Source organism: Poecile atricapillus, chromosome Z, assembly GCF_030490865.1.
Source record: "Poecile atricapillus isolate bPoeAtr1 chromosome Z, bPoeAtr1.hap1, whole genome shotgun sequence".
NCBI lineage: Eukaryota > Metazoa > Chordata > Aves > Passeriformes > Paridae > Poecile > Poecile atricapillus.
In genome coordinates this window covers 6,632,806-6,653,132 of record NC_081289.1, presented here as the reverse complement: position 1 = coordinate 6,653,132, position 20,327 = coordinate 6,632,806, and the positions used below count along the sequence as shown (strand labels likewise).

Below are 20,327 nucleotides of genomic sequence, written 5' to 3'. Positions count from 1 at the left end.
ACAGCAGAAAATTGTTGGGAAAATTACTATCAGTTAGAAAATGACTTGAAGCATAATAAAATGTTAACTAAGAAATAATCAGGGGTGATCATACTGACTTGGGACATGTTGAAAGATAAAGCCCTTATTTAGTTGGCTTATTTCGTGGCATTTTGGAAAAAAACATTACTCAGTTAATGGTCTGAGGAAATGCTTTAAAACCATTCATGAATAGAGACAAGATGCTCAGAATTTTTCATAGTTTCACCAAGAAAAAAAAAAAGCACCTATGGGTTCTTAATATGTAATAATAACAATATAATACCAAGACAGAAACTGAAATAAAAGATGAAATTAAAAGCTATCTGCCCCTCAGAGCCAGTGTGCACTTTATCCTAAGTCACTTGGCTGCCACAGTGATGCAGCCAGTGACTATCTAGAGTGACACAAGGCAGCCATTCTAATGGGGATAAAGAGGACTTTCATCTCTTCATTTCTCCAGCTGGAATAATGCAATGGTGGCCTGTGACAAACGAGCAGATGATCCCAGTCCAGTTTTAGGATGCCCACCCCAAAATGCCCAACAACAGGCTCACAGCTCCCTGTACCTTTGTGCGCCTTTGAGTTTGTGTAGTTTTTTCTAAGTCCCAGCTGAGAAACACCAGCAGTGCAGGACAGAAAGCTGTTTCCAGCTACCGGATCCTCCTACGTGTTGTGTGGATAACTACAAGACTTTGACCTAAAGTCACCTTGTCCTAGTTTCTAATTCACTTTTATGCAGATGAGATGGCAGGATCAGGGCCGTGGTATCCACACTGGCTCATACTATCAGAAATGAAAGCTGCAAGATTTATTCATCTGAGTGACCACAATTAGGTTAGCTTGCAGGATCAGGCTTATTCTGCATGAAAAGGATGGTTCTCTCTAATTGACTAAAAAGGAATATGAGAAATATCAGTGAAAAAGGGGATGTGCTAACCTTTGTAAAACATTACTGGAAACTGCATTTCCCAGACTGTAATGTCATTTAAAACCACGAGTGTCCCTTTAAGCAAAATATCAGCACAGGGCAGAAAGAACTAAAACCAGTAAGAGAGCAGCTGATAAAACACTGCCATCACTTTTTCATTAATTATACCCTAAAATGTTCCACAAAATTGAGTAACATAGGAAAACAGAAAAGCAGATTGTAGCAGATTCCTTTGGCAAATGTAGGATAAAGCTCATCATGTGAGCTGAACTGTAAATGAGGGCCTTATGCTTTATAAAAATTCTCCTATTGTCCCAGGAAGGATGAGAGTCAAACACAACAGTTTCAGCAATGCTCTAAGTCCTGTAAATAAAGTTAGTTAGCAGACAGGAATCAGCAAACTGGGGAAAAAAAAAAAAAAAAAAGGATAAAATACTCTTTTTGTTGGAAAAACTCAGGCACACTGCTGCTGCGTTTCAGACCCAACATCATTGCACTGTACAAGAGATTAATTGAACCCACAAAATCCAGGAAACAGCATATGACATCCATCTACCTTTGCTGCTTCAGCATCCTCCCAAAAATACATAATGCAGGATTTTAAATAGTACATTAGCCCAGTTTCCTTTCACAAAGTCCTACAGAGAAGTTTAGGAAAATTCCAAAAGTAGCATATTGATTGCCTCTGGGATTTTCCACTTGAAAATTTAATAGAAAATTACACCCCTACCCAATCTGTGAGGGTAATCTCCCCTGTGAATTTAATTCTCCAGCAGATAATAAATTTTACCATTAGGCATATTTTCTGATGTTGCTTCACCATTAAGGCTATTTCCCAATTTTACTTTTCAGAACCATATATACCCTGTGTGGTGTCTGGATGGCACCTTGCACCAAAGAATTCAGGTCTGACTATGCCTATGCACACAGTTAGGATACGAATCACTACTGTTAGTATTCAATTTGCTTCCCTCCTGCTCATTTTATGTCATTATTCTGAGTGATAGGGTCGGTCAATATTACTGGAGCTAACGGGATTCTCCTGAGTACTCTGAGGAGACCAAGGCAAGATCTGTATTTGCATCTGTTCAAGTAGGCGTATGCAAGTATCACATAGTCTTCTCCTTGTCACAACACAGTCTGACTACATGTAAAACACAAGATGATGATCGGAGCTGTGTTTGCAGTTATCAGTAGTCATAACTGTAAACGCCTGGGTCCTTTCTCTGCAGGCAACAGGCAAAAGCACTCTCGGCTGTAAAAAAAACCACTCCACCCTCGGTGAATTTAGCACACTGAGCGAACTGGAAGTGTGGCTGAAGGCGTCAAGTGGTGAATAAATCAAAGCACTAATTTCAGCTGTGCTTGGGCCAGCCGTATGGCTGCAATGACCTCACGGTGACCGTCGGGAGGGTTGCCAGACGCCCTAAATCTCGCTCCTCTGGAGAGCCGTGACTCTCATCCTCTTGCTAAGGCGATCTAGTTTTTGGCTGAGGGACTCTCTTCCTCTTGCTAAGGCGATCCAGGTTTGGCAGAGCTCAACATCCCTCAGCCCAGCTGGCGGCTCGGCGTTCTTCTCCAGGCCTCGGTCCATGACACCAGCGGACACATAGCTGCGATAATCCCTGTAAAACACGGCAACAAACAGGTGTTGCTAGCAGTTCCTGAGGTTTACCCACTTCCGCACCTCAACTTCAACCCCCTCCCCGCCGGCCCTGGCCCAGTCCCGCTAAACACGAAGAGTTGCCCCGCTCAGCCCCTGAGGGGAGCCGCGGGCAGCACCGCGGGGCTGAGCGGGCAGCGCCGGTGCCCGTGTGTAAAGCGCGCGGCGGGAGGGGGACACAAAATGGCGCTGCCCCTCAGCCCCTCGCCCTCAGCCCGCGGCGGGGCCGAGTGGCGGCGGGCCGGCCCCGGGGTGGCGGCGGCTCCCGGCCGGCGGAACCGCCGCCTTCCTTCCCCCAGCAGGTGGCACCGGGGTCCCGGCGCCGGCGGCGAAGCCATTGCGGGCCGCCCTTCGCCGCCGGGCCGCGGCCGCGCAGCCGGCGGGGGGGAAGGCGGCGGCATCGCCCCCGCGGGGATCCCCCCGCCGCACCCCGCTTTCCCTCAAAGTTTGGGGCGGGAGCGGGGGGGAGACCGGAGCCAACTTGTCCCGGATCCCTTTATTCGCCGCCGGAGCCGCCGTCTCTCCCAACCCCCGCGTGTATTGCTGATCGGAGGGACGGAGCTCGGTCCTGTGTCCGCCCCGCTCCTTCCTGCCCGCACCATGGAGTTCGCCCAGAGGAAGAGGAGCAGGAAATCTCAAAGCTTTAAACTGGTCAACGAAGGTAAGGCGAGGGCGGCCGGGCTTTGTTCGCTGGCCGGGGGCAGCCCCGACTTTTGCCCCGGGGGGAGCGGGGCGTTATGAAACGCCGGCGCCCCCGGGCCGCCGCTTCCTCCCGGCTCTGTTATTGAACTCCGCAATCCTCTGCCTGAACTCCCCAAAACCATTGCATTGCCTGCCTTTCTTCCCTTTTTTTTTTTTTTTTTTTTTAATTTTATTTCTTTTACCCCCTTCCCGTTTCCTCTTTTTTTTTTTTTTTTTTTTTTTAATAATTTTTTGCATGTGTGTTACGTGTTGTTGCAAAACCACCACCTCAAGCCTCCCCCCCCCCCCACCACCTCAGGTGGACGTGTTATTTTTTTCCAAGCAGACCTTGCACAAAATAAAGTTGGATCGTGTTTCGTTGTAAATCCTGCTTGAGCGGGGCGGGGGGGGAAAGGCAAAATCGGGAAGCTAGCGAAAAATGACACTTGAGCAGCGACAGACCTTCTTAGTATTCAACTCTTGTGGATTTATTGTATTTGGGGTGGTTTTTTTCCTCTCCTCGGCTGTGTACATCCGTGTATTTCAAAGAAAAGCTGAATCGAGATTGCTTTATTAAAAATCCACGCAGGTAATTAATTGTACGTGGGCAGGGGAGAGCCGCTGGCGTGTAACTTGTTCACTCAGGGTGTGTTTGCTTTTGGAAAAGAGGATATTTTAAAAGAGATAGTGAGGGGAGAAATATTTGAATTCATGTCGGGCAAGAAGCACAGCTCTGTGTTTCGGTCTTGTTGTTGTTGTTTTCTTTAATTAAAGGGGAAAAAAGATACAGCCGCTGGTAGGCATTTTAACAGGTGGACTTCCCACCCCTAGGGATTTATTTTGGTTGGGGATTTATCCCTTCTCCGGCCGATGAGATGTTTTTGCTCTGATGGATTTGACTCGAGATCGTTTCTCCTTTTGTGTTCCTAAGTATTGGACGGGAATATCTCCATGAAACGCTGTGTGTGTCCTGCATGCCAAGTTCAAGACAGGTGACTGCTTGGGTGTAATGTCACAATACTGAAAAGGGGGACACACACACGAGTGTCTGTCTGAGGACTGGTCTTCAAAATTACGTTTGAAGCAAAGAAATTCAAAGATGAAAATAAACTCACTTGGTGGGAATAGTAAATAATGACCGCTGTATTGTGGTAGGGGGGTCTGGGGCATCACACATGGTCCCTATTAAAACTAGAGGGGCAGGGACTTGCCAGACGTGTCTGAAATGCATTGGAGGTCTGTATCCATTAGCAAACCTATCAAGGATGTAATTTTTACCGAGAATAGGTTTGGTTTGTGGGGTCTTGGTACTGAACATGCTCCCTACTTGGAGGCAGAGTTAGTGCACAACTGGGCTGGAGCATGGAGGTGGTGAAAGCAAATTGTGGAAAAACAAAACTGAAATTTTGCTTTGTTTCTTTCTGTCTTAATGGACCTCTTAAAAGAGTATGTGCTAGAAATAGGTGACTATTTTACCAGTCTCAGTTGCCACTTCTTACAGGCTTAAATAAGCCTCAGTGTATAAGACAATCTATTTAACTTTATTTTAATAGGTAAATCCAGTTATGATGGTATATTATTAATAATATTTTATCTGGGGTCTCTTTTTGAATGTAGAAAGTCAAATAGAAAGCTACACTAAGAGCATATCCTAGAGAGAAAATTATGTCTTTGTACTTTGAGAATGGAGGAGATAAAAACCACGTTTTGTATGTGAGTCTGCACTCTCATACTCTTTTCTATCACAGTTGATTAGAAAGATAATTACATATAAATAGTTGTCTCTTGTAATTGGCCTTTGCCTCTTGCAGGAGTTATTCTGTAATGTCACATTGTAGTGTTTACTGTTGGGAAATTGATACGGTTTTCCAGTTCCTGGACTGTGACATCCAAGGCAAAAGAAGGAAACCAAAGAGAAAACTCTATGCTGTATGAATTGGTTGGTAACACATCATCTGCTATTGATGTGTGCCCATACAATGCTTATTCTGTCCCAAAAATAACTTCAGAGCACCTTATCAAATGACCAATAATGATCAAATCAAGAGAAAATCCATCAACCATCCAGCCACTTCTGGGGTGAAATGTGATGACTTCAAGGCAGCAGCTGCAGACCAGAAGAATGTTGTGACCAGCTGGATGTACAGGGAAGTGCTAGAGAAGAAGGCATGTGTAATCTGTGTATCTAAGGACCATGAGTCCATAAGTCATTTAAGTCCTAGCTTCCATGTACTTGCTCCCACAGATTCTGGAATGTCCTTGAGAGGATGAAGGTGCAGAGTGTGGCAAGTAGACCCTGAGTGGCCATCAGGTGCCCACCAAGCCACTTCATTACACCCTCTGTTCAACAGGATGGCTAGTGATCATGGAAGGCAGCATAAATCCTGCCAGTTTAGTCTCATGAAAGAAGCTGTTACTTCCTCAATGTCATATCTCAAACTTCACCTTTACCCATTTCAGTGGCTGGGTGTGCTCAGGAAGCAGAGGAACCCTTTGTGTAGCACCTCATCGCTGACCTCTTCAGTTCTGTGGTGTGGTTATTTTACCCTCATTTTCTTTCCAGGCCCTTTTCATTCTATTGCATTGCTGTGTTAGGCTCCATTTTAGTTGACTTACTGGGTTGTTCCTCCTCTTGTGTCTTCGAGACAGTTGTGGTGTACAAATAAACAGCATGTAACAAAACGTGACTTCCAGGAGACTTTTCCAGTCCTGTGGCTGTTTGGTCAGATGTGCTGCTTGTGGGAGAAGGAGCTGCTTATGCCGCCCTCCACTTGTGTTACGCCTTTTAAGTGAATCCCCCAAAGTCCCTTCCATGAGTTAATCTCTCTCTGCCTTGCTTTTTGTGAGGCAGGTAAGCAAAACCAGTTTATGGAGGGAGTAGCTGAGAGTGTTGGGAACTGGGAGGAGGGCACTGAAGGAGTGAGGTAGGGAGGTGGCTCTTTCAAGACACTGAATATATTGTTCAGTCTTGAGTGATTTGCTGAAGGACAGACTGTGTGCCAGTATCAGAGTCAGAAACAGCATCCAGGAGAGCTGCCTTTAGACACTTTTTTCACCTTGGACTTACTATTCCCTCTGTGCACATGTGTAAACAAAGCTCTGGTTTTAGTGAACACCTGCCTAGGGTTAAAACAGAGACCTTCACAGCAAAATATTATTTTATTTAAAATAGAAACTCAGTGGTGATTTTTTTTTTATTTTTAATATCTTGTAACATCTCTGTATATGAGATACCAATGCTAATTCTTCAGGACATCACAGGCATTAATTTCTATAGGTGAATATCCTAAGGTGTCTCTGATCCTCCTTTCTTCAGAACTGGGAGGCCAGTGACATCAGTATGAGACAGGACAACTGAGCAATACAGCCCTGATGTACATTGCTGATCCCTTACTGAGGTGAAGTTTGAAAGTTTTCCTTGGTCTCTGGGAAGGTTAAGTTTTCATTATAAAATCTGCTTTCCTTCTGTAAAGCAAGAAGCCAGATAATTGGCATCTGGTGGGATAATTTGCTGTGAAAATGAACACAGTAATTTAGGGCAGGCATAGCTATTCCCTAAAATCTGTGAAAGATTTGAGCTGAGTCTCTCCAGTGTGAGCAAAGGTTTTTTAGGAGGTGCTGATACAGAACACATTTTCTGTGGTTAATTTGATGTACATGAAATAAACTGCATATATATTGATAAATTGTGTAGTAAAACTGTAGCAATGTGTTCGGTGTTCATTTTTTCCAGATCACTTCAGTTCTAATTTTTTTTATCGTTTTTCATTCCAGATTACCATCATGAGATATATAAGATCTCTGACTACAGCAGTGATGTTAATGGGGAGACCAAAGAAACACAACCAGCTTTTTTAGGTATGTGCTTGTGTTGATTAATTTTCAAGCAACATTGCGTGGCCATTTGCAATTAGGGAGAAAAAACCTCTGTGCAAGCACAGAAAGCGCCTGCCATTGTTTAATATGACGTTCTTTTCAAGACCCTTTTATTCTATGAATTGCCAATATATCCTTTATTAACACTGCTAAAAGTTGTAATTTCAGACATAAATGTTTATTAGTGTCTACACACAGTGCTAATTATCACTCACTCAGAGAGCCAGATGCTGACTCTGCAGTTTTGCAGCTCTGTGCTCACCCCATTTACATTGCATATTCCCTGGCATGCTTCACTGGCAATAGTTTGTGTAATTGGGGTATTACATCTTTGACATCTGGATAACAGAAATTCAATTTCCAGGAAGCTGCTATTTGTTTGGTTTTGCTTCTGCCTTGGGTGGGATAGAGGATTAATGTGCTGTCTTAATGTAATGTCCTTTCACCTCTGGAGCTTGCCTGCTAATCCTGCCATGGCAAAATTAAATTAAATCAACAGTTAAAAATGTGTAAAGAAAATAGGGAAGTAATATAGAGTCTGCAGCATGCTATGTATTACAGCATATCAGTGGCTGGCTATCAGTGCACCTTTACCTTTCTCATGTGCTTTTTATCCTGTATAACGCCTCAGCTGCAGAGTGCTTCTTCCTTTCATGCTTTGATCCCCTTCCAGTTGCATCCAGGACCTCACCTGGATAAAGCCCCTCTTGGCAAGGATTTGGCATGCTAAATTCAAATAAGGAGGGACCAGCTTTTTCAGCTGTATAAAGCAAGCTTGTGAACACTTTGTTTGGGCTTTGGACAAAGCAGATGACTTTGCAGCAAGAAATTTGCCTTGCCTCTCCTTTTCAGCACCAGGAGCATAAACATTTTTGTACGGTGATTTAAGGTTTCTGTAGTCTGTGTGTGTTGCCACCTGGAGCCAGTAAGGAGCATTGGAATATGGGAATCAGCACCTGAAGTGTGCAAAATGCCTTTGTCTCCTAAATTCATAGTGCCACATCCCCTTCTAGAGGTCAGCAGCAAATGGGAGAGAATAGGAGGATGTACTAAAACGGAGGTGGGAGCTGCCTTAAATTCCCTTCTCACCTTTTCACCATTAGGATTTTGAGCAAGTATTTCTTCCCTACACCCATTTCCAGGGAGAAGCAAAGACAGTTGCTGTGCTTTGTGTTTGGATTTTGTGTTCTGCAGGCACTTTTGGTGAAGTATGATAAACCTGATGGAGTGAACTCCACCAGAGGTTTACTTGAAATGGTTTTTTTTCCAGCTCTAAGTCATGATAAAGCTTTGGCAAGAATTAGGCATCAGCCAGGGTGCTCTAAAAATGTGCAGAAGTCTGTGCTTTGACATTTGTGCTGTGAGTCAGACCAACTGATCTTGATTTTGGCTTGGTTGTGTTGTCCTTAGATTTGTTTGTTTGTGTTTTTTTAGTATGTCCAGCTTTTCATTGTGGCTGAAGGTGCTCTGACATTTAAGTGCCTTAAGTTCACCTATTTCAAGAGTCAGTCAGAATTTAACCTTTAACAATGTGAAGCCTATCAAGGATCTTCCTTATCAGGTATAGTCAGGGTATAATTGCTGCTTCACTTGATTTCATTGCTTTATGCCAAAATTTATTATAGAAGGATGTTTATTCCAACTTGTTGATTTAGAGTCAAGTTTGTTCTCCAGTTTAAGTGATCCATGGCATCAGCAGTTGAAACCTAAGTGTGATGGAGCCTTTAGGATGGAATGGATAGTATGATTCAGCATTGAAACTATTACCTTTCGGGAAGGTAAAATTTTAGTAGCAGTCTGTAAATGAGTGAAACTTTATCAGGAATGTGGAAATGCCTTTGTTGCACAGCTGAGCACGGTTAACTCAAAACTGCTGTTGAGAAGAGGGGAGCTGCTAGGGTAAATGAGTAAATCAGAAGAATCCAGTTTGTTTAACGTACAGATAAATTAAGGATGAAATGTCAAGAAAGACCTGATGAACCTAGATGGTCTTTTTTGCACCAGCACAGATGGGCAAAATACAGTTTTGTGTAAATATAGGCTGAAAATTGGAGGAAGCTTCAGTGCAGTTAAAGGAACATGGTACTGGACATGATCTCTGATGGTTGCAGTGGTGTAGAGTCCAGCTGCTATCTGAATAGAGCTTGGGAAGTTTTCTCATGTAGTGCAGTGTTGGGAGTGGGAGATGTGGTGGCGTGTCCTCTCCCCCAGTCCTTTGTTCTGATAAGATGATGAACAAGAAGTCACATCTTTCTAGATGAAGGACATGCTAACCACAGTCTTTACAAAATTGCAGGGGAACGTGGAATATCACTACTGTATTTTGTGGATGAGGACTGGCATGTCCTTTGTTTTGAAGGAAAGGGCTTTGTTATCTGGTACCAGGAGAGACTGCTCAGCCTGAGAAGGAGGAGGCAGCCCAGAGTGAAATGCTTAAACCTCAAACATGGGTGAGATTTAAAACAGACCTGACTTCAGTTTTTCCAGTAAATCCACAGAGCTGCTAGCCCAGACTTGGTATTACAAGCCCTTGAAGGGACTATGTACACCTGTGTCTTGTGGAAAGTGATGATTAAACTTACACTGTATTAAAAAAAAAAAAAATTTTGCATACACCATAGTGTATTCAGTCTTAATATTTTATTACCATCACAAAAAAGTGGATATATAGTATACTTCCAGACTGAGTGTTTTTACAATGCTTTCAACTTGAAATTCAGGCTCTGTGTTTGAAAGGTTAATGCAGAAAACTAATTATATTATCCTGGTAATCAAATGTGTGATGAGACATTTGTCTGTGTAATTAACAGTGAAGAACTTTTATAGTTTCATAAAATTGCATGCTACACGCAGTGTGCTTGGAGCATTTGTTTTGAAGAGATGTCCAAAACAGAGATGTTTATGACTGATATAAAGTGGAACTGAAATGTACTGTAATGCAGGTGTCTGTGCATTTTACAGCATTTCGCTTTGTTGAAATGGAAGGCAGCTGATTAATAACTTCGCTGTGTCATGGTAAAAATAAATAATGTGTTCTTGGAGCAGGGGAGCGATGCATAAGTTACTCACTTATTTCCAGAATTTATTCTGTCCCAGAAATAATATCCCTTGCAATTTATTCACAGAGAAAAAGTTGACTTAACAAGTAACTTTGCAGACTTGTGTTACTGTTAATACGATTATATCCCAAGTCTGGTTGTTGCAGTAGTGGCTTCTGTAATTAAGACTGCATAAAAGTTTATTTTATGTATCTGTGTTCTCTAATGATCTAACTTTGTAAAGTATTTCCCTTTGGGGCTAAAGCGGTCTTGGCCTGGGATATTTCCAAGAACTGGGAGAAGTTGTTGCATGTCTATTATTACTTTTTTAATTATATGACCCCATTAATATATACTTTTATTGAACAGTTGCTCATTTGTCCTTTCCCGAGTGATTTAGCTGGCACTCGTGGCATGAAAGTGTGTAACTTTGGCTTCTGCAGCTTGTCTTGTGGGGTGTTTTGAAACTGTTTCACCAGGCTCTTCCACACTTATTTTGTTTGCAGTGGGAGTGGTGGCTGGCCACCTGGTATGACCTAGTTTCCTGGGAAATAACGCCCAAATCCTGAGTGGTCTGAGGGTCTAGTCCTGGGGTTGATTCTTCAAATTTCTTTGCTTACATTAGTGTTTGTGGGACTCAATAACTTTGTTTGTCTCATAATAGGCAGGGTCATAGAACCATGTGTTTCTGTGTTTGCTTTGGGAGTAAGAGGCCTGATTTGAGGGTGATCCAGTTTTCCAGCATATCTAATCCTAGTGTTTTGTGTGGTGACATGAGAATAGGAAACTGCTTTGAGGTGACGTTTTAGAGCATTGCTAAGATGCCTCAACTTAGACAGCTTCAATATCCCCACGTGTTAGTTTACAAGATTTAAATTCTCCAGTTTATAATTCATGCTTCTTGTGTGACTGTCTGACACCATTCTTGACGACTGCCCTCCCCACTGACTTGGGGTTTAGGTTTTTAATTTGCAAAGGGTGTTGTTTCCTGTGTTCTTTCTTCTGTGTAAAATCTTATATGCTGGCAAAGACCTGGGATCGCTTTTTTTGGGAAATGTATGCTTACCCCATCACTTTAGTTACGCAGATGCCCAATTCCAATTATGCACAGAGAAGTCACAGTAAGATTCCACGTGATTTAGGAGACCTTTGCTCTGATAAGGAATTGTGCACATGGATCCTCTGTTTTCCCTATGCTGACCTCCGCAACTTTCTGTTTCAGGACAACAGGTGGTACAAGATGACCAAAAAATACCTTGTTTTTTGAAAATTATTGATTTGATGTGGATATAGTTATTGCTGAGGAGGGATGCTGAGCTTCCTTCTAGGATAACTGTCTCTGAAGGAAATACCTGAACACCGTGTAGCATTCTGAAAGGTGTTTTGGTGAGTTCAGCCTGGCTGAGCAATGGAGATGTGTGCCCTGTGTGCACATGCTTCCCGTTTTCTTGAGCTGCTCTGAGTCAGTCCCTACAGTCTTCAAACCCAGCAGGCAAGTTTTGCTGGCCCCCTTCCAAAGAGGGCAGCATTCAAGTGGCATCTAATAAATTGCAATTTAATATGCTTAATTATATAACCCTTTGCACTTATTTATTTTTTTGTTGTTGAATTTTCACGCCATATGCTTCAACTTCCACTTTTTCTCACCTCTGAAGCCTTGTTTCCATACAAACCAGGCTCTTGTTGTCAGCTCACATGTGCTTGTCTGGCTGTCTGTTGTTGCCATTCCTACCCTCGCAACAGCTCCACCAATTTCAGACTAGTTGGAAACAAAGGTGGAAATCTGGGATAAAAGTGACTTCAGTAAGCAGCCTGATCCAGGAAAAGGCCCTATTTGTATGGTCAAGAAAGGAGAAAGTTCCATAAGCATTTCATCTGTCCAAAAAACATAAACTATAATTAATAGAAAAACTGCATTTTAAAAGTCAACTTGTGAATATTTCCCAAAACATATGAGAAACATAAGTGTTAGAAATAAAGTAATTGCAAAATACTGGACAAAGAGAACATGATGGTTATTTGGTTTTATGAGTCGAAGGAAGGAAATATCAAATACAGATGATTGTCCAACCTTAATTCTGTTCACCCATTTATACTCTTTAAAGCACATGCATTAATACAGACATGGTTACCATTTCTCTGATACTGTGATAAAATTAATGCCTGAACACATCAATATGGTTGCATATAATTTTATAATTATTTGCAGTGCTATAATAATTTTTGATAAACTGTTCAGGAAAAGTATAACAACATGTTGGTAGGCAATATTATATATTAAGTTTAATAAACATAATAATGAAAAGATGGACAGGTGTATAGGAGTGAAGAGTGTAATAAATGAATTATCATTAACATATTGTTAACTGGAGTTGTTTACAGGCCTGTTGCTTCAGGCAGCTTCACACTTAGCATGTGGATGCTACTGTACTGTGGGACAGTTCTGGTTTACATTTGTTCCTTTGTAATTTTAAACATTCTTGCAGTTTTCAAGCCAGGAAGTCTTTATGTCCTGTACACTTTCAGTAAGGAAATAGATTGAAATGAATTTTGAAAAAAAGACTTTTTATGATTTATTAAATTTATTAAACAGCTTTGTTTTGTTTTTTTTTATTTTTGGTTTTGTGGGGGAGTTTGGTTGGTTGGTTGGTTTGTTTTTGTTTTATAAGATTACAGTCAGGTCATGTAGGAAAAATCCCAGGTTGTTTGTAAGGGGGCCATCGTGAAAACAACTATAACAGTGGTTATTAAAAATTGTTAATATGTTTTTGTTATGACACTTGACATCTCTATATACAAGGTCCTAAATATGACTCTAACTTGCCATGGTTCTATTTTGAGTAGCATTTTGTAAGTGTCTTAGTGTTTTGCAAGTAACTTTAATGGTTTCAGATAAAACCCAGGGCCTTACATGCGTTATCCAAATGGCAAATCCTGTAGGCAGCCTTTGGAGGCATCCCCATCTCTTTGGAAATGGTGAGGAGCTCTGGTATGTGTACAGAGAGAGGCTGTAGTATGTACCACTCTTCTCAGGCCTCAGCATCTATCTTGGAAATATTTGTACAGATAGATAATGCAGAATTCTGTAATAGTAGAATAGTATTAAAATAGTAATAAACCATTTTTTCCAGTGCTTTATTATTCTATTTAGCATTTAAAAGAAGGGTGTCTCTTCCATAGGACGTACTAATTTGAGTTGTTGTGTTTTCTCTGTGTCCCATCAACTGTTTTTTCATCTTTAAATTACATGGTTATTATCTGTGAAAATTATCAGCAGTGGAATAACTGATAACAAAATGCTGTCTTTGGGCTCTAGAGCTAATAGCCAAATGAGATAACCAGGGAGCAAGAAATTAAATCTGTAACTGGTATTGCACCCATCTGCAGATTCAGATGGTATAACATCATCTTCACTCCTATGGGGAGGATGCTGCTGTTGCTGGTCAGCTACAAACGAAAAGCTGGAAAAGGGCATGATTGGGAGAGGAGGGATATAAACTTGCACTGAAGACTGTTAGGGCATTAAGAACCAACAGGCTATAAGCCTTTCTTCTAAAAGGGAAGACATATTTTAAAAACAAAACAGAAAAATACCTGAAAAAAATCCCAAAACTCAAACCCCAACAAACATTTTTACAAAGGGTGAATCTTCCTGTTTAAGTAAGGATCTACCAAAACAAAAAGATAGGTTTAGGTAGGGTGCAAGTTCAGGATTTATTGTAACATAAATGTAGCGTTTTTTCTATCTGGGGTTAAGTATGTTCAAGTCACTGTATAGGAGGACTTCTATATAAAGGAACAAGGGAACAGAATCAAGGCTGAATAAGCTCAATTAACATTAATATTTCATGTAATTGGGTAACGGAAATTTAATCTTTCTAACAACATGTCACCCGACCAGACACGAAGCAGAGTCCCTGCACCCTGGAGGAGGAGGAGGTGGGTGGGAAGCTGTTTTGATACTCACATACATTTTGCCAGTGAGTACAAATCCAAATTGCCAACTTAAAACTCCCAGGGTAATGTTAAATGCCACATCAGGAAGGAGTTGCTCCAGGCTGTGGTGTGGTGACAGCATTTGGAGCTGGGATATGGGCAGGTACAGCCATGTACAGGAGAAAGGCAGGGTGCAGTGTATGGGTGTGAGTATATCAGGAATTGGAGTCCAGTGCTACTCTGCAGCATTTTGAGGTTGGGAACTGCAAACAATCAACCCCTGTTTGGGTTGGGGCCAAAAAGTGTCATTTTAAAGGAATTGGTGCTGTTACTGTTAATTAAATCACACCCGCACACATATATCTGCAGGCAAACCAACAAAATAAATAAATACAGTGCAGAACTTCCTTGCAGAGGGTTTTTCTCGCCACTTTAGCTGGAGTGGAAATGGTGCTGGAGTGTTGCTGTACGGGGTTGTCAAATATTTTTCTAAGTTTGGACTCAAAGCTTTCTTGCAAGCCACCCACTCTCCTTGCTGGATCGGGGTGGGCTGGAGCCAGCTGGCACCAGCCCAGGGAACCGGTGCGCCAGGTCAAGCAAGAGATGTTGGGATCCAGCAGAAGCTGCAGCACATTGCTCAGCTCCTCTCCCCTTCTGCTTGTTCTCCTCCTAAAATAAAACCTCCCTCTTTGGGGTATTCAGTGTCCCTGGTTACACCGGGCTTGCAGCAGTCCCAGCCATGTTCAGCTTGGCCTGTGTTGAGGAGGGGTTTGCTGCTCTTTTAGCTGTCTGGTAGGCAGCTGAATAGTGCCATTGAGTTGATAAAATTGTTCACATGCCTGGCATTTAACACACTTTCAAGTACCTTGTTGAACCAGAGACAGCACACCTTGCATCTTGGATTTTTGGAGAGTAGCTTTTTTTTTTCTGAAGTTTCCTTTGTACAGTTCCTTTGCCAAAAACGGGTTTATTTTGGGAAGTACAAATATAAATTGAGTAGAGGATACCAGGCATTATTGTATTAAGTATTCTATAAAGGAAGGTTGATTCATCCATTTCTAGATCTTACTTATGACATTTGCTTAGGATATTTGTTTTTTCTATTACCAGTAAGAAAACCAGAAGCTTCTTTCTTCAGAAAGGGCAATGAACACTTCCTTACTACTCATGAAATGTAATGTATGCTTTAATGAGCAAAATAGCTACTATCTGCCTAAAACACATCTATTCATTGTGCAATCAGCAGTTTCATATGTAAAATTAATAGTTAAATGGTGCCAGGAGTATTAAGTATGTAACTTTCATTATTTAAGTGCGCTGAATTTATTTGGAACAGTTTTCTTGTATATATTTTCATTTTCTTTTTAAAATCTACATTTTTAAGACATCCAGCGATTCAGCTATCTGCAGTTACACACATATTAGCTCCTGTTTAATTTATTCCTGTATAATCCAGTATTACTAAACTCTGTGGAATAAGGAACTGATTCTGTTCATTAAAATCAATAGATGCAGTGCTGCTCTGCATGTGTGTGGTGTGGTGCTTTCTCTGCTTTATTTTTTTTTTTTTTGGGTAGGATCTATCCTTCAGCATACAGCAAACTAATACATAAAGGGTCTGATCCTTTGGGCTTTTCTCAGGGAAAATATCCACTGATATCAATGCCTGAATAAGATCAGTCTCTTAAAAGGACAGTTTATTTGAAACTGCTGTAGCTATTATTATTTCCTTCTGGCAAAAAAATAATCTTACTCATCAAAGCCTTAGAAACAGCATCAAGAAAGCCAAGTTCAGCAGGTCTTTCAGGCACAAGAGCTGTCAGCCATGGCTGTGTGAAAGCATAGCCTGGTACATCCCAACGACCACTCAACCATCCCTTTCCTTTCTTGTTGTTATTTATTTATTTATGTGCTCCAACCCTTATTGGCATCTAAAACCACTAATTGCTACCCATTACTGTTTTTGCTAATTTACAGTGATAACTGTGGCTCTGTTTTCATTAGGAGATGAAAGCCGGGAAATTAAAAAACAAATTACAGGGATGAGAAGATTACTGAATGACAGCACTGGAAGAATCTATCAACGAGTTGGCAAAGAAGGAGAAAAACTGAAGGAAGAGCCCCAAGATTTAGACTTAGCCTGGGCCCAGCGCCTGAATCCCCCTGCGGAGTCCCAGGCGAGCCTTCATCCGTCACAGAGCGGTGCATGGAATGAGTTATCATCCCAAGCCAGCCATTTTTCAGGGCAATACGGAACTCGATCCAAAACGTTCCAAAATCAGGCTCGAACTGTGGCATCCAATGGTATGACCTGTTAGACACTGAGAATGGTGCCTTTTTTCCCCCTCTCCTTGTTCTCTACTAAATATCTACCTTTGTTGTGATGATGTATTGTACCACTGCACTGAAAGCAGTTATGGTTCAGAGTCTACAAAATGAGCACATAGTTATCACTTCAAAAAGGTGTGAAAGTGGGCACTGTGCATTCTGCTGCCATCTGCCTTAGCTTTTACAATGGTTTCCTGGTGATAGGATTGAATTACTCAATGCCTTTACAAGCTTAATTTCTATACAGTACTTACTAAAACAGCTTTTGTCATTGTTATTAAATTCATGGCTAATTAAATGTCAACCTCTACCACTCCTCTTTGCCGTGAGTAATATAGCACTGTTGTGACACCACTTGTGGAGCAGGATTCTGCTGCCTTTCATAAGGGGATGGCATCAGCCTTATAAAGGCCACTGAACTGCAGGTACAAAATTCCATCACAGCCTTAGGCTTTTATTCCAGTGAGACTATTGCAGAAAAGAGATGATGGAGTCTCCCTGTGAACAGCATGTACTAGAGTGTGGCCAATCCAGTACTGGCAGAGAATTCTGCCCTGAAGTAGATGGCAGTGTGCCTTTAAAATGCCTTTTTCTTACTAAGTCCCAGAGAATGGAAGTTTTGCTGCCAGATTAAAAAAACTCTGCTGTCAAAACCCCACCATAACAATCTTCTAAATATGGAAAGACCCAAAATTCATTACACATCTCCTTCTTTGTCCTTAGAGGCCCTGGGCACTGGCAGGGACAGTTCTCTGCATGCACAGAAGTGCCCAAGCCTGCAAAGATTAGGTGCCTTGTTCCCAAATCCAGAAAGTAGGTGGAGCAGCACCTCTATCCCCTCAGGGGCCTGATTCAGCATGTGAGCTAAAATGTGTTGACAGGATTTGGCCCTATACGCAAGAAAATGTCAGCTTTGATTTTTTGTATATGGAGGAAGGATTCAGTTGACTTATGATCTTGTACAGGTTTGGAGTGGTCTATGGGACACGGAAGGGTCAGGTTGAGTAACTTCCTGAACTGGACAGGAGCAATGCCCAGGCTCCCAGCTCTTGTGGGAGCACCCCAGGAGGCACCTCCCATTGCAGCCGTCCTGCTGCTGAAAGGAATGCAATCTTTTGGGTTACATAAAGGAGGGTGTGGGCCCTTTCCTCTGGCCACCTTTGGAAAGATGATCTGCATAACAATTTGGTTTGAGGTGTCTACCTCTGATGGGGTGTTATGATCCTGACTGCTGGTTGGACTCCGAAGCCTGGTCTCTAGGGAAGGAAGTATCAAGCTTTTGATACTTCTCTGGGCAGTGAGTAAGCCCTGAAACTGCTCCTTACCCAGCCCACAGCTCTTCTGGGCATTTTAACATCCATCCCTTGCACTGGGAGTTGAGCATTAAACTCAGTATTTTAGATGTTATTCAGAGGATTGACAAAGTTCTTAAATGCTGGAAGTAGAAATGCTCAACAATACTTCAAGGGAGATACTACTCTTAGGTACTTATCATAGTGTTTAAGTTACAAGAGCAAAACTGACAGACATAACCTTATTACCTGGGGCTGTCAGACTTAGGTTATCACTGGGGAGATGTTCAGGCATCTGTAGTAGGTGATCTGAGTCCAGAAACTCTTCCTGTTTGCAGTGGATAGATACTTTATAAAAAATGAAAATATATGTTGTAAGCCATCTGAATTGCTCAAAGTTGAATGTAATAGACACATCAAGTCCATCTCACTGGTGCACTTATCTACTTACAGGGTAAAGATGGTTCAAGGAGAGGCTGCAATAGATGTTTAATAGGTGCTGGTATAGAAAACATTAATGAGAAGGCTATTGACGATGCCTGGGGAGGCTACCTAGAACAGAGGCTAGACAGAGAAATAAAATAGGTATTTATTAAAAAGGCCTTCAAAGGATACAGCTGGGGCAGTACAAGAGCCTGGCCAAGGCTACACTCAAGATGGATGACATGTCACAAGCTTTTCACACTTTTAAAAGTTTGATCCATTTGCATATTGGGGTTAATTGTCCAATTACAGCTTCAGATAATGAAGTCACATTCTCATAGTTTTACTCCCCCCAAATCACTTTGGTTTATACTTTTTGGGGGCCTGAAGCTGCAACTGTGACCTTTGTTCTCAGGCTGGAAAAGGATTGTTTTGTCTGAACTGTGAAGAGAACTTGCTAACACTTTGTATGAAGTTCAGAGTTATATACTAATGTACAGAATCTGAAAAATATGAGCTAAAACTTAAGGCATCAACAAAAATAGAGTAAAGGAGGAACAGGGCAAGCCTAGACATTGCTGCAACAGAGGGAAGAGTAGGAGCATACTTGAAAACCAAAGGGATTCCAAACCAGACTTAAGGTAGTGGTTCCACAAGTCAGGATGTTAGGTAGGCATCTGTTACCTACTGTTTTTAGTGGAAGCCAGCTGGGACTGCAAACAGTGAGCACCATGTCTGTCCTATTAGAGACAACAAACTCACACTTGAGTTTCATTTCTTGTGTTCTGTACCAAATCCAGCAGTGATGCAGGAGCTGAATTGCTTTTAGGCTGTATCAAGATCATTTTCACTGGGTAGTTCTTGCATACTTTTCCAGTATGAACTGGTAGCAATATTAGTTACAGTGAGTGAATTCCTTACAGCAGATCCAGTTGGAAGGAAACACTGTCCTGGGCTACTTGCTGCTCGCATGGGGGAAGCAACTGCTGTACTTGTGTCATTTCCTTCTCTCAGGCAGGTATCAAATTTGCCTGCTGGCTAGCTTCCAAAAGAGAGGGAGATGGCTCTTTAAAGACTCCTTCATAAAAATAAAAAGTCTGATCTCCTTTTAAAATTAAAAATTGATTTATAACAAGTGGAAAAGGGTTGCTTTTGTCCTCTAAAAATGATAAAGATAGTGCTTAGAACAATGACTGAGAATGTTCTACTAGATATTTCTTACAACACAATAACTGATCAGAGGAGGGAGAATAGAAAGAAAATAAAAAACCCTCATGAATATGCAAGGAGTCAGTAGAACCCTGCTTTGATTTGAAATATTGGTGGTCTCTTTTCCTATTTCCAGTACCTATGGTAGATTTACATGGGTAATTTCTATCAATGCTAATGGGGATTATAAAGTAAATCCCGTATGCCTCAATAGGAAAATAGACCCTTTGGTTTTCCATCAGGAGCCTGTGTGCCTGTGTGTTTTCATTAGGAACATGTTATATTGCAAAAGGCAAGATGTACAGGTATTTACTGATACAATTTTTTCAAGGTTTCACATGCAGTTCCTTAAGAAGGAAACAAAAGCCAACAACCCTGTTTCCCCCCCCACTATCTTTCAGATATAATTTCCAGAAGCCCACTAGAATATTGAATTCTGATCAAGAGAAAGGACAGGCTTTATCCTGAGGATCTTTTAGTCTAAAACAACTGAGAAAGGACTGAGGGAAGGATGGTCTTGCTTTGTATTTTTGCCTGTTAATAAAACTCTTTTAATTTCTGGGGCTCCCATTTCTGGGGTACCTGCTTGTCTTACTGAAAGGTACAGAGTTATGCTGATGTTATTAAATTCCAAGTAGTCTTGAAATTGATCTACTTAAAAGTCCACTAATAACAGGGAGCTAAAGGGTTTTGGTGGAGCCAAGTTGAGGAACTCTGATTAATTTGCTGCAAAGCTAAAGATAGCATTCTTTTTTCCCCTCTGTACTTGTAACAATGGGCTGAACACTTTATGGACCATTGAAAAGGTAAAATCCCATCCATGCCCCAAGGAGCTTCCAACGAATTGACAAAGGAAGGGTGAAATCAAACTAGGCAGAGTCCTGCTGAGTCAGAAACCTTTTTGTTTCTTCTTGGGATTCTCAGCCTGTTTT

General features: G+C 41.7%; 1 protein-coding gene across 5 annotated transcripts in view; it reads left to right on the top strand.

The window, feature by feature from the left end:
• Window positions 1-3,057: 3,057 nt before the first annotated feature.
• The window catches only part of LOC131573394 (BEN domain-containing protein 7-like), a 44,672-nt gene continuing 27,402 nt past the window's right edge, over window positions 3,058-20,327 (top strand). For 4 of the 5 annotated variants that reach the window (XM_058827329.1, XM_058827328.1, XM_058827330.1 and 1 more), the window contains exons 1-3: window positions 3,059-3,273; window positions 7,068-7,151; window positions 16,148-16,447. In XM_058827329.1, coding sequence (XP_058683312.1) covers window positions 3,213-3,273; window positions 7,068-7,151; window positions 16,148-16,447 — 445 coding nt within the window. In that variant the 5' untranslated portion in view covers window positions 3,059-3,212. Of the gene's footprint in view, window positions 3,274-7,067; window positions 7,152-16,147; window positions 16,448-20,327 lie in introns of all 5 variants that reach the window. The other variant, XM_058827332.1, reaches the window with a different exon arrangement.